Source organism: Nicotiana tabacum, chromosome 22 (genome assembly GCF_000715075.1).
Source record: "Nicotiana tabacum cultivar K326 chromosome 22, ASM71507v2, whole genome shotgun sequence".
In the NCBI taxonomy this organism is placed as follows: domain Eukaryota; kingdom Viridiplantae; phylum Streptophyta; class Magnoliopsida; order Solanales; family Solanaceae; genus Nicotiana; species Nicotiana tabacum.
In genome coordinates, this window is record NC_134101.1 from 12,841,798 (window position 1) to 12,855,331 (window position 13,534).

General features: G+C 37.2%; 1 protein-coding gene across 2 annotated transcripts; it reads right to left on the reverse strand.

The window, feature by feature from the left end:
• Positions 1–410: 410 nt before the first annotated feature.
• On the reverse strand, positions 411–13,137 carry LOC107791186 (transcription factor TCP5). 2 transcript variants are annotated; one of them, XR_012705082.1, is made up of 3 exons: positions 12,751–12,914; positions 11,125–12,363; positions 411–612 (listed from the first exon to the last, which is right to left on the reverse strand). XR_012705082.1 is itself a non-coding variant. In XM_016613203.2 (2 exons), exon 2 carries the CDS (start codon positions 12,334–12,336, stop codon positions 11,332–11,334), a length of 1,005 nt encoding a protein of 334 aa, XP_016468689.1. In that variant the 5' UTR covers positions 12,337–12,363; positions 12,751–13,137; the 3' UTR covers positions 10,926–11,331. The 2 variants fall into 2 exon arrangements, 1 of the variants encoding a protein (XP_016468689.1); XM_016613203.2 differs by lacking the exon at positions 411–612 and having other exon boundaries at positions 10,926–12,363; positions 12,751–13,137.
• Between the last annotated feature and the right edge of the window lie 397 nt (positions 13,138–13,534).

Genomic DNA, 13,534 nt, shown 5'->3' on the forward strand with positions numbered 1-13,534 from the left:
TTGAGTAGGAAGGAAATAAAGGCACAAGCCTCAATGGAATCAAACCGCACGATGAGGAAATCGAGAAGGGAAGTGTTCCTAACAGCCCTGTAGCCTCTCGAAGATAAGTACAGAAGTCTCTGTACCGATCCACAATACTCTACTAGACTTGCTCATGACTCGTGAGACCCAAGTAAACCTAAGGCTCTGATACCAAGCTGTCACGACCCAAAATCCACTATAGGTCGTAATGGCACCTAACGCTGCCGTCAGGCAAGCCAACGTTGATTTATCAATTTATTTACTCATTTTATTACTTTCAAAATCATAATCTCCATTACTTAAATAGTATAAAATGGAATTTATAGGGTAAAAGGATGATAATCGCATGAACTACAATAACGAACAACTAGTAGGAACCCCCAAAACCTGGTGTCACAAGTGCATGAGAAATTTCTAAGGAGTACAATAATAATACATCACTTATCCCGAATGTAATAAGACAGAATAAAATAAATAGTACAATGGAGACTTGGTGGACTACGATGCGTAGCCTGGAATGCAGCTCACATATAGTCTCTTCAACAGGTGCGCCTACACGCCAAGGTGATCGTCAAATGAACCTGTCAGATCCTACACATTTAGTGCAGAAGTGCAGCATGAGTACGTAAATCAACGCGTACCCAGTAAGTATCTAGCCTAACCCCGGAGAAGTAGTGATGAGGGATCGACATCGACACTTACTAAAGGTTCAATAAAATAATGTAATAAAACATAAGCAACTATGAGGATACGGAAATGATGGGGTAAATTTGTAAGTTACATAATCTTCCAATTTTTTCTTTCAAAGCATGAATTTCTAAATCTTGTATTCTACCTTAATAGCTCAGAAAAATGTCAAGTGTCATCATCAAATAAATACGGAGTACCATATAAAATGCCGGGCATACTCGGAGAGATTAGCTCGTGAATATTCGGACTACTAGCGATATAACGCACGATTCTGTCGAGGTCGTTCGGCCCGATCCAGAATAATGTGTACACTGTCCAGGGTCGAGCGGCACGAACCATAGATGCACCTATATACTGTCGAGTCGTTCGGCCCGCTCCACAAGAAAAAGAAGAAAGTTACCGAATTACGAGACACGTGTTTACAATACCGTACATGAGTACATAATGGATATAATCTTTACCGTTTCTCAAATAACTCGCCCACAACTCAAAGTGTTAAGGCTTGGCCTAGTATACATATATTTATTTCTAAATTAATTTCATTTATAACTTCAATTAATTAAGTCGGCATAATGAGTTCACATATTTCAAATATTAGATGATTAAATCCTAAGTCTACCCGAACATAAACATGTTGTAGCTACGTACGGACTCTCGTTACCTCGTGCGTATGTAGCACCCACAACTAGTTGCACATAACAATAAATATCACCTAGGAGGTAGTTTCCCCCTCACAAGGTTAGACATGAGACTTACCTCGCTCCAAAGTTCCATAATTGGCTCCAACACCTCTCAAACACCTCAAATCGATGCCCGTCTCTTCAAAAATAGTCAAACAACGTGCAACCCAATCAAAATGTACCCCAATACGTATAATTTAACAATTGAAAATGATTCCCAACTCTGCTCAAAAGCCAACAAAGACAACCCTCGGGCCCACGTGCCCGAATTTCAAAATTATTCGAAGATATACTTTACCTATAACACCACGAACTAAAATATATAACTTATTCCAAATTCCATGTTCAATTTCGTGGTCAAAATAATAAATACCAAATTCTAGGTTTTCTACCAAAATCCCATATTCCTACTAATTTCTATTTTTAAATCCATATACAAATCATGTATTTAACTTGTAATAGGTGGGAATCACTTATTTTGTGTTGCTTGATGAAAATCTCCCCTTGAAGCTCTCCAAAAATCGCCCCAACCAAGTGAAAATGGAAGAAAATAGGACAAATCCCGTTCTTAAAAGAACACAATGTCCAACGACCTCTCGCACCTACGGCCACTTGACCGTTTCTGCGGTTTCGCAGGTACGGCCAAAATATCGCTTCTGCAGTCCCCCTTCAACCCCCCTGTCTTCGCATCAGTGGACCAGACTCCGTTTCTGCGGAGTCTCACATGCAACCAAGAATCCACTTCTGCAGTCTCGCAGGTGCGGCACAAACCTCGCACCTGTGCCTCCAGCCTGCCTCACTCCATACCGCTTTTGCGACCCCTGGGCCGCTTCTACGGTCACGTAAGTGCGGAAATTCCTTCGCACATGCGGCCTCTTCCCAGCACCCTTCTAGCCGCGTCTACGATCCACTACCTCGCTTATGGAGGCCGCTTCTACGATGAAGCTTCCGCAGAAGCAGTTGCACCAACAACCAGAATCCTCCAGTTTTTCCTTAAGTCTAAAATCCGATCCGTTAACTATCCGTAATCCATCCGAGGCCTCTGGGACCTTGACCAAATATACCAACACGTCCCAAAATATAATACGAACTTAGTCGAAGCCTTAAACCACGTCAAACAATATCAAAATCATGAATCGCGCCTCGAATCAAACTTATAAATTTTTAAATTTCCAAATTCTATATCTTGTGCCGAAACGTATCAAATCAGTCCAGAATGACTTCAAATTTCACACATGAGTCATAAATGATATAACGAAACTATTCCAAAACTCGGAACCCCAAACGGATATCGATAACATCAAAATCCACTTCAAACCAAACTTATGAAATTCTTAAACCTTTAAAATACCAACCTTCCATAACAAGCGCCGAAATGCTCCCGGGTGATCCGATACTCAACCCAAACATACGCCCAAGTCCGAAATTATCATACGAACCTATTAAAACCCTCAAATCCCTATTCTGAGGTCATCTACTCAAAAGTTAAACCTTAGCCAATTCTCTAACTTAAAACTTCCGAAATTAGAATATATATATATATATATATATATATATATATATATATATATATTATTAATTTTTTTTCTTTTGGTTAAGTTCTTTCTATATTCTTCTATGAGGACCACAGAAACCCTTCACTGCTTTATAAAAAGTGCATCTTCAGGCCCAATTTAATAGGTTTCAACTGCTGTGACCATTCCTTTAAACTTTAATTTCTTGGATCTAGTGACATGCTGATAATTGAGTGCAAGTGCAATAACCATAGCTTATCTTATTTCCCTTTCACCCTCTGTCACATAAAGAAGAATCTATGTAGATAGCTATCAGGGAATGAGATTGTACGTCAGTTGTTGCTAATTTTACTAGGTAATTGATTAATTAATATGATAGAAATTTGTCCGTAATTACCTTATAGCATTATAAGTGATTTGATTATATAAATAGTTTGCTTGGGAAAATGACATAGAGAAAAGGCGCGGCAAATCATGATAGAAGCATTGCTCCCTATGAAACTCAAATTTTTTGAACAAATGGTAAACAAGAAAAGGAAATATATATTAGGATTTGTTCCGTCCAAACTTTTTTTTTTTAGTTTCTACTATTTTAATTTCCACCTTCTTTAGGACACCATTTTCTAGCTTTTCAAAGTAAGGTTTACCTACAAACTAACTCATTTCCCATTTTGCTGATATGTGGCAATACCTTTTTCATGCTTTATTCAAAAACAGATGAAAAAAAAGAAAGAAAGTAAATAAATAAAGAATCTACAAACTTGAGTAAGTATCATATTTACCACGTATAGACGCCGCCCATTCTAAAGCCCTTGACCTAAAAAACCCTAAAACAATACACCCTAGACCTAAAGAGTAGGTTGTTTCAATTTCTTTGCAATTCACGCAAATTCCAAAACCCTAGACGTAAAAGCCATAGGAGTACGTTTTTTTTTTTTGTAGCTCAGTACTTCAACTTCAATGGCCACGAAACTGAGGCAACCGCAGCCTTTGATAAATGTCCATGGTTATGGTCACGAGGATTTGTGGTATTGTATTGATTTACAGTCCTTGCCTGAGCAACTTTCTCCGGTTGCCGAAATTGCCTTCGAAAACTAAGGAAGCTGGGCCGTTATGGGTGAACACATCTACTGGGCTGGCGGAATCAAACATTGTAAAGCATACTCCTCTACCGAATTGTATAGGCGGCACAAAATCGCCTATTCCTCTATGGAATTATATAGGCACAAAATCACAAGCCCAAATCCCTCCTCTTGGGAAGTCGTATCTTCTTCTAAGAAACTTCGTAAGCACGAAGTCTGTGTTTTCGCCCTCGATAGGAAGATCTATGTTCTCGGAAGCAAAAAAAATTTAGATGTAGCCGACGAGGATTAAGGGAGGTTCTGTGGAGAAGTTTACGACGTTGACACCCAAACTTGGGATCTGTGTGCATTGAATATCTAGGATTTTGCTATTTTTACTAATAGTTCTACGGCCCTTATGAAAAATAAGGAAGGAGAAACGATCGTTATATGTTACTTAGATTCTGACGGGCCATTTGCTATTTTACAATGTACGTGAGGATGATTTCAAATTTGAAGTTCATCCCCACTTTAATATTGGAGAACGGCCAAGCTGCTATGACATCCCTAATGGGTCTAATAGGCTTGATGATGATGAATTTGACCAACTAATAATGTATGTGGCGACAAATGCAAGGCTAAGCAACTCAATATTGTATTGGTTTACCCCTTGTGACCTGCGCTTGTATGGATACGATTTTTCCAAGCAAAGATGGTTTAAATCAACAAGTCTTGAAGAGAACTTTGTATGGAAACTTAGTGAGGAATTTGAACCTTTTATGATGAGTTATCATAGAACTCCAGTTTTGGTTGACCTATATAATGGAAATTGTTTTGTGATTGCTCCTTTGCGTTCTGAAAAATTGGGAGTGGCGGTACTTGCTGTCTCCAAATGTGCAGACTCTTTAGTTGTGTCCGTGGAGTTATGCCGCATTTTATCTGTTGTTCCTTGTTTCACTCCTCTTGATGAGATGGCAAGGGAAAACTAACTAATGGCATTTTGTTCACGCCACTGCTTTGCAACTTAAGATTTATAATAATAACGTGCTCTCAGGAAGAAAAGGCTCGTTTTCTCTCGGCGCATTATAACTAACATGCGCGTCCATGGGGGGAAAGAGAATGAGAATCCCTTCGCAGAAGGCAATTGAAGCTCAGGAATCTGCCGCAAGTGGAGCTGGATAGCAGAAATCGAAAGGAATACCAGCAATTACCGGCAATCGAGAGGATGTACCGGCAAAGACCATTGAAACAGAGCTAGGGAAAACTATGGAAATTGAGGATACAATTGAGCAATTAAAGTGGAGGAAGGAATCACAAGCATCGGAAAGTGAGAGTAAACTATCATGGGCAGACGAGGTGGAAGCATCAGCAGATTTGGAGACGAAGGCATCGATTTGGGACAACTTTGATATAGCAAAGGTGTCGAACGCTGGGTTCAAGCTAGAATTCGTCTCACCGGACAAACATGGTGAGTCATCCATATGTAAAATTGAACTAGAAGATATAAGCACAGAAATAGCACAACAACAATAACAACAACAACAATAACAACCCAGTATAATCCCACTAGTGGGTCTAGGGAGGGTAGTATGTACGCAAACCTTACCCTTACCCTAGGGTAGAGAGGTTGTTTCCGATAGACCCTCGACTCCCTCCCTCCAAGAACTCCACACCTTGCTCTTGGAGTGATAAGAGAAATAGCATATTGGAAAAATGCAATAGTATGCTACATGTTAGGAGCTTACCCACCATTTTCTATATTGAATGGCTATATTCAGAGGAGTTGGGGAAAACATGGAATAAATAAGGTCTCTATGTTGAAAAATGGCATAATATTGGTTCGGTTTGATACTGCTATTGGTAAAAATGATGTGATCCAAGGAGTGATATATCATTTTGACAACAAACCATTGATCGTAAAAGCTTGGGAGCCAGATATGGAATTCACAAGGGAAGCACTATACACAGTCCCTATTTGGGTGAAATTGCTAGGATTGGACTTCAAATACTGGAGTCCTAAGGGCCTGAGTAAAATAGGGAGTCTCATTGGAAAACCTATAATGGTGGACCATAACACAGAGAAAAAGATGGGGTTGAATTTCACAAGATTATTGATTGAAGTGGAAGTAGATTCAAGTCTACCGGATAAAGTAATTTTCAGAAATGAGAAATGGAATCTGATTGAGAAAAAGGTATAATATGATTGGAAACCTACCTTGTGTGCTTGTTGCCATAAATATGGGTACTCAGAGGAGGAATGCAGGAAAAGGAAAAATGACGAGCCAGCTACCCCAAAACATCAAAAAGAAAAAAGGTAGATAAAAGAAGATGTAATCCCAGCAACTAAATATAGGCAAAGACCAACAAATGGAAAGAAGGAAGAGGAAAAAGGAAATACACAGAAGAGTACAGGGGGAACAGAAGGAACTCGAAGCAATATAAAGAACTACCAGAACTCAGGAAGAACAACTTGGGTGACACCATTGAACACTGTCAAACATCCACCAAAATATCATGAGCAGGAAGGAGGTCAACATAATTCATTCCAGATATTGGACAAGCCAGAGGCTAGTACAGTGTTACCTAGGAGCCCATCTAGGAAAGGGGGAGGTACTAACTTACCTCTCTCAGGACATGGATAATATTTTATACAGGAATGTTAGGGGCCTCAATACCCCTAACAAACAAAAGGAAGTAAAACTCCTTTGTAGTAGAGAAAGAATTGGTTTGGCAAGTCTAGTGGAGACCAAAATAAAAGGAAGCAAGATTGAGCAAGTTGTCAACAAATTGTTTGAAGGATGGGGGTCTATAACTAATTTAGACTATCATCAAAATGGAAGAATATGGTTAGTTTGAAGGACAAACTACTTTTAGATAAGAATGGTAAGTGGTATGGAACAGGCAATTACATGTGAAGTGGTTTATAGATCACTACAAAAAATAATGATTCTAACAGTGGTATATGCTTTCAACACCAAAGAGGAAAGAAGACCTTTGTAGAATTATTTAGAAACAGCGGGTGTAAATATTAGTCAACCATGAATTATAATGGGAGACTTTAATGTTGTATTGCACATGGATGATCGAATTTGGGGCAATCCAGTTAGTATGGCTGAAGTTAAGGAATTTCATGAATGTGTGGAGAACTATGGAATCCTTGAATTGCCAAAACAGGGGAGCAGGTATACATGTAAACATGGTGGAAGCAGAATTTTCTCAAAAATCGGCTAGGTATTTGTGAACTCGGAATGGCTGGATAGTATGCCTGATTTTAGTACTACTTTCCTGCCTGAGGGGATCAGTGATCATAGTCCAATGAAGCTATCTTTGCTGAACTCCCCAAAGAAAGAAAGGAAGCCATTCAAATATTGTAATGTGTGGTCTAGTCGCCCTTTATTTCTGGAAAGGTTGAAAGCTGGATGGAACTTGAGCATAGAAAGATGTCAAATGATGAGGGTAGTGAGGAAGATGAAACTATTGAAGAGTGATCTGAGGACGATAAATGGTCAACATTTCAGAAATATACTTACTGGAGTGGAAGATGATAGACAAATTCTTATACAAGTTCAGCAGACACTATAGAAGGATCCACATAACAAAAAACAACTGCAACAGGAGGAAAAAGAGGCACATCAGAAATTCAGAAGATCATCTTACTTGGCTGAACTCTTCCTGCAACAAAGGAGTAAGGCCACGTGGATAAAATTGGGAGATGATAACACAAGGTATTTATTCTTTATAATTAAACATAGGAAGCTGTAACAAGCTATTATTCAGTTGAGGGGAAAATATGGCAGGCTACAGTCAGACCGGAAGATATTGCTCAAATACTAGTAGACTTCTACATAGACTTACTAGGGAAAAAAGAAAAGGAAAGAACTAATGCATTTAGAAGTTTTATAAAGAATGGATATGTTTTATCTGTAGAGGATCAGTTAAAATTATTAAGACCTTATACAGACAAGGATGTAAATGAGGCAATGTTTGGTATTGATAGAAATAAGAGTCCAGGGCCAGATGGCTTTGGAAGTGGATTCTTCCAAGATGCTTGGAATGTGGTAGGAGAGGAGGTAATAGGAGCTGTACTGGAATATTTTGAGAATGGTAAGCTGCTAAAACAGATCAACTCAATTGTAATTACACTAATACCTAAGGTGAAGATTCCACAGAATGCAAGCCAATTTAGACTCATATCTTATTGCAATGTCCTTTACAAATGCATATCTAAAATGATATGTGCAAGACTTAAGGACATACTTCCACTGATTGTGGATAAGAATCAGGCAGCATTTGTTGAGGGTAGATCACTCATTCACAATGTGCTTATATGCCATGACCTCTTAAGACACTACAACAGAAAGACATCATCTAGGTGTCTTATGAGGATTGATTTGAGGAAAGCATATGATATGGTGAGTTGGGATTTCATTGAAGAAGCTTTGAATGGATTTGGATTCCCTTGATCAGTGACTCAGTTGATCATGACTTGTGTAACCTCTACAAAATTCACATTGAAGGTTAATGAGGAAGGATTTGGCTTCTTTGAAGGGAGAAGAGGGCTGAGGCAAGGCGATCCTCTATCACCACTTTTGTTTGTATTGGTTATGAAATATCTCACTCGAGTGCTGAAAATAATGAGTGATCTGCCGGACTTCAGATATCACCCTATGTGCAAGGCTACCAAGTTGACACACCTGATTTTTGCAGATGACTTGATGGTCTTTTGCAAAGGAAATTTAGCATCTATAACGAGAGTTATGGAAGCACTAAACCACTTTATTGTTGTGACAGACTTGATGGCAAACTTAGAGAAGTCAAACATCTTTCTAGCTGGTATGGAAGAGGATGAACATGCTAGGATCTTGCAGTATATAGGATTCTCTAAAGGAACACTGCCTATCACATACTTAGGATTGCCCCTTTCATCTAAGAAGTGGAATAAAATAGAGTGCTTTCAATTGATGGAAAAGATAACCGAAAAAATAAAGCAAGCCTATGCAAAGAATCTTTCCTATGCTGGTAGACTACAAGTGATCAATGTAATATTGTTCTCTATATACAATTTCTGGGGTGCAGTCTTCATCTTACATCAAAGTGTATTGAACGAGTTAGACAGGAAATGCATAGATTACCTATGGGGGCAATGAGGAGAAAAGGAAAATGACATTAGTTGCTTGGGACAAAGTGTGTGTGCCTAAGAAATATGGGGGACTAAATATTAAAAGCTGCAGCGAATGGAATATAGCATCTGTGGGCAAACTGTTTTGGCAAGTGGCTGTGAAGAAAGATGTGTTATGGGTGAAATGGGTAAATGAAGTGTATATGAAGACAAATGGAGATTTCTGGAATCACACTCCACCACAGGATTGTAGCTGGTACTGAAAAAAATAAATGCCCTTAAGGATACGATGAAGCAATGGTATCATAATGGAGAGTATGTCATGACTACTAAAGGTGAATACTCTGTAAGCAGAAGCTATCTAACTATACTAGGGAGTCCTACAAAAATGAATGTTGTAAATCTGGTGTGGAGTACTATTATGCTGCCTAAACAAAGAGTAATTCAATGGTTGGCATATCAAGAGAGGTTGTTAACAAAGGAAAGATTGCAGAGAATACAAGTGCCTATTCATGATGACAAATGTAGCCTAAGCACAGAGGATACTAAGGAAAAGCAGCTTCACCTATTTACCACATGTAGTTGGATCAAAGTGGTAAAGAATGCTATAACAAAATGGGCGGGGATTCAACTAGCATAGGAAGATCCAACAACTAGCTTACGATGGATTAAGAGAAGTAGATAGAAGCAGTTCAAGAAGGAGATAGTTGTTGCAATTGTGGGAGCAACTATATACTATACCTGGAAAGCAAGAAACTGGAAAATATTTCGAAACATAGATGTAAATACAGATTTTGTAATAGGGCAGATACAAAGAGAGATTAGGGAAAGGATAGACTGGATAGGGAATATAAAGAGAGCTAGGAAATGTCACAGTGTGATACAAAGGATTTGTAAATAGTGGTCTTTTGTTTTTTCGGAGATTCAGAGAGTGTAACAACCTTCATAGGAGGTGGTTATAGTACTGATCGCTCCAACGGGTTGTAAAGAATCATTTGGTTTGTTAATGGTAATATTTCACAGTTATTACCAAAAAACTTAAGATTTATGAGTTAAATTTGTACTGAAGTATAGTGTGATGGACTTGAAAATGTCTCAAGTAACAATAATGTATGCGTGAACTTATGCTCCTCTCTTTCAATCATGTAAAATAATATTAGTATATTTTCCAAAAATAATTTAATGTATATGTGTATGCTCAAGCTCAAAGTGTCGTATGATATAATGGTTCCACGTGTCACGTAGAGGCGGATCTAGCATTTCGAGAAGATGGTTGCACTATATGAAGAGGTGGATCCAAAATATAAATTTAACGGGCTAACGTTCAACCATTAGGTTCTAACTATTTGACGTATTAGCTTTTGTACATATTTATCTATACTATATGCCAGAAACTTTGGGATCAATTGAACCGATGGACAATTTGCTATATCCTCGATCAACTACTACTAGTTTTAATATACATTTAATTTTATTATTTAAAATCTTACGATGAGAAAAGGAGAATAAATTTTAATGTGTTAGACTTAGAAATTAGAAAAAATAAACCAAAGAAAGAAAGCAAAAAAGAAGAAGACAAAAGTACTTAATAAAAACACATGAAAGGGCATCAACCCCTAACCTCACTTGGAGAAGTGCAAGATTTCAGCTTTATGATTTATGCGATCTTAAAATCCTTATGACCGAACCCATTTTATTTTTAATGTTATAGGTCCATATCTACTATCTAATGCATTTATAATAGATTTTTAGAATAAATTATGCTCCAAATAAAAATATTGTAAATTCAGATAAACCCAATACCTTAATGCTGCATTCGCCCCTGCAAGATATACTAGTGTTTTATGTTGACGTAGCTTTGCCTTATGGTGCAACGGTAACTTGGTTGGTTTACACATTAGGTCGTTAAATAAAAAGTAAAAAAAAAAATAAAGAATTACCACGTATAGTGGTAGTAGAACAATTAGTCCAATATCCATATTATTTTCCGTAGTTAAAGAGATAAAAAAATTTATAAACATAAAAGAGACAGAATGTACCTTGCTAAATGCTGTATATCTGTAAAGAAGCAAGAATGTAGCAAATTTATATTTGCTGTATCCGGGACAAGGTGTAGAATGAGGCTTTTCAAGGCATATATATAGTTGAAGCTTTCTACCTTAAGTCCCAAGATAGAGCAACTTCCATGTGGCAATTTCTTCTAATCCATATGCTAATTAAGAACCACTGCCTTCTTTATGTGGTAATTACTGGTTGTCAAGATCACCATTATCTTGTGAGTTAATCCCATTAGGATGGTCATTCGTCTTGGAAGTTTTCACAGGGGGACTGATTAACTGAAGAGTTGGCGCGAGCGGATTTGGAAGGACATGTTGTGAATTAGTAGTACTTGAGTTTAAAAAATGGAAGTGGTTGAGCTGTGAATTAGTGGTACTCATAAATGGAGCTGGAACAAGAGATGACAATGTTGTAGCAGTTGGACAGAAATATAATTGATGAGAGCCTGAAGGAAAAGACATATAATTGGATGATGCTACTGATATAGGAAGATTATCTTCTGTTTGTGATGAAAAGGTATGGTTATTATTTCCAAATAGAGCTAAAGACAAGTTATGGTAGTTATTATTGAAGGGCATATTGCTATTTAACATGCCTGCAGGTAAAGAAGAAATGTTTTGAGATGAAAGTAGTGGAACATAACTTCCAATATTAGTACCATCCTGATTTTCTTGCTCATTTGAGGCAATCCACTTGTCTTTTCCAAATGCTGCTTCTCTCATTAAATGGTCACCTATTTTAGCCCCAGATTCATTGATAGACAACAATTCTTGATTTGATCCATCTCTCATATATGTATTTGTATTATTGAAGAAGTGAGAAAGAGATGGTGGTGGCATTTGCAAAGGTGGAAGTTTATCAATTTCATGTTTAGTAGCATCAAGTAACCAGTCTATAACTTTGCTAGGTTGGCTGAGCCCAAGTCTATCTTGAAGATTATACAAGTGAATTGCAGTAGGCACTGAAAGTCTAATTCTTCTGTCTCTTAATCCCCTTACAGTGCAAACCTTACTATGCCTATCTTTCCCTCCAAATGAACGCGAAACGCGCACAATTCTTGGATTTTTAAAGCCTGCCCATGACTGCCTTGAACTTGATGATGGAGTCCTTGAGATTTTACTCTTATTGGTGTCATGATCATGATCTGCTTCTTGCTTATTAGCCTGAGATTTGTTTCCACTTGGATTCATCATCAACTTGTTTTTGTCATTACTGATGATCTACAGAAAACCAACAAAATAGAAAGATGAAGAAATTAAAGTAGGTTCAATTAGATGTAGTAAAGATTTTAATTTGTTTGATGAGGATTTAAAAAAAGATCTAGCTACTCTTTCCCACAAGAAGATTGAGAAAACTAAATGAAGAAGTCTTGATTTGCTATGATGATTCTTTAACATATTGCAAGTTATGATTCAACAAAAATGTAACAAAAGAGGTAATTAATCAAGAGAAATTTATTAGTGTGAGATTTCTTGTTAACAATTCTAGAAGCTTACTGTGAAGACAATTAGGTAGGACTTGATGTTTATGCAACTTGAATTTTCCATCCATAAAATTGAACCTCAGTAGATAATTAGGGTAAACAAAATCTTGGTTTGATCACTTACCAATATATAGTTGGAGAAGAAAAGATTCTTCCCTGAGATGTACAATGGTTATTACCGCCTTTCGATTATTAGTATTGGCTCGTGAAGTAATAATCCCTCCTTCTTCTTAAAAAAAAAATCAATTTTTTCTCTTTAATTTCCTCTTGTTCCTCCTGCCTTGTATCAAGATGAGTGACTAAAGCAATTTTGACGAGAAACCTAACTCATGTGCAAAGAATAAACTTATATTATAGGATAAGTTAAAGTTTTAGAAAAGGAGAAATGTAATAGAATCTTACTATGAAGAAAAAGGTATGGCGAATTTGTAGCCACGTGTTATCGATTCAAGATAATACGTAACGTATTAATAGGAATTTAAACAAGTTTAGACTACACAAAGAACAATTTTTGCATAATGAAGAAGTAGTTAGTTTGCTGGTTAAATACTGTTAATTATGATGCTACATAAGTAAGGTATAGGGTGTTAACCTCAAAAGGACCACCCTAGAGTTGGAAAAAGAAAAAGGAGTTATTGCTTTTCTCTTCTTTTTTTCCAACTAGCTAGTGAAAAGTTAGTATCTAATCAACTAGGTTTTTATTGCATCTCTGTCCTCTTTAAAGGGATTAAAAGTTGTTTCTGCTATTTGTTGTAGTAATTCCACTAATTGAGATAAATGGCATGAATAGTTATAGCTACTATAAAACAATTATTAATCTAATGTCAGAAAGAAAAACCGACAAGTTCAACTTATATACACATACAGTTCAAAGAATGTTTACACTTTCAACCGTTGTAAAATAATGT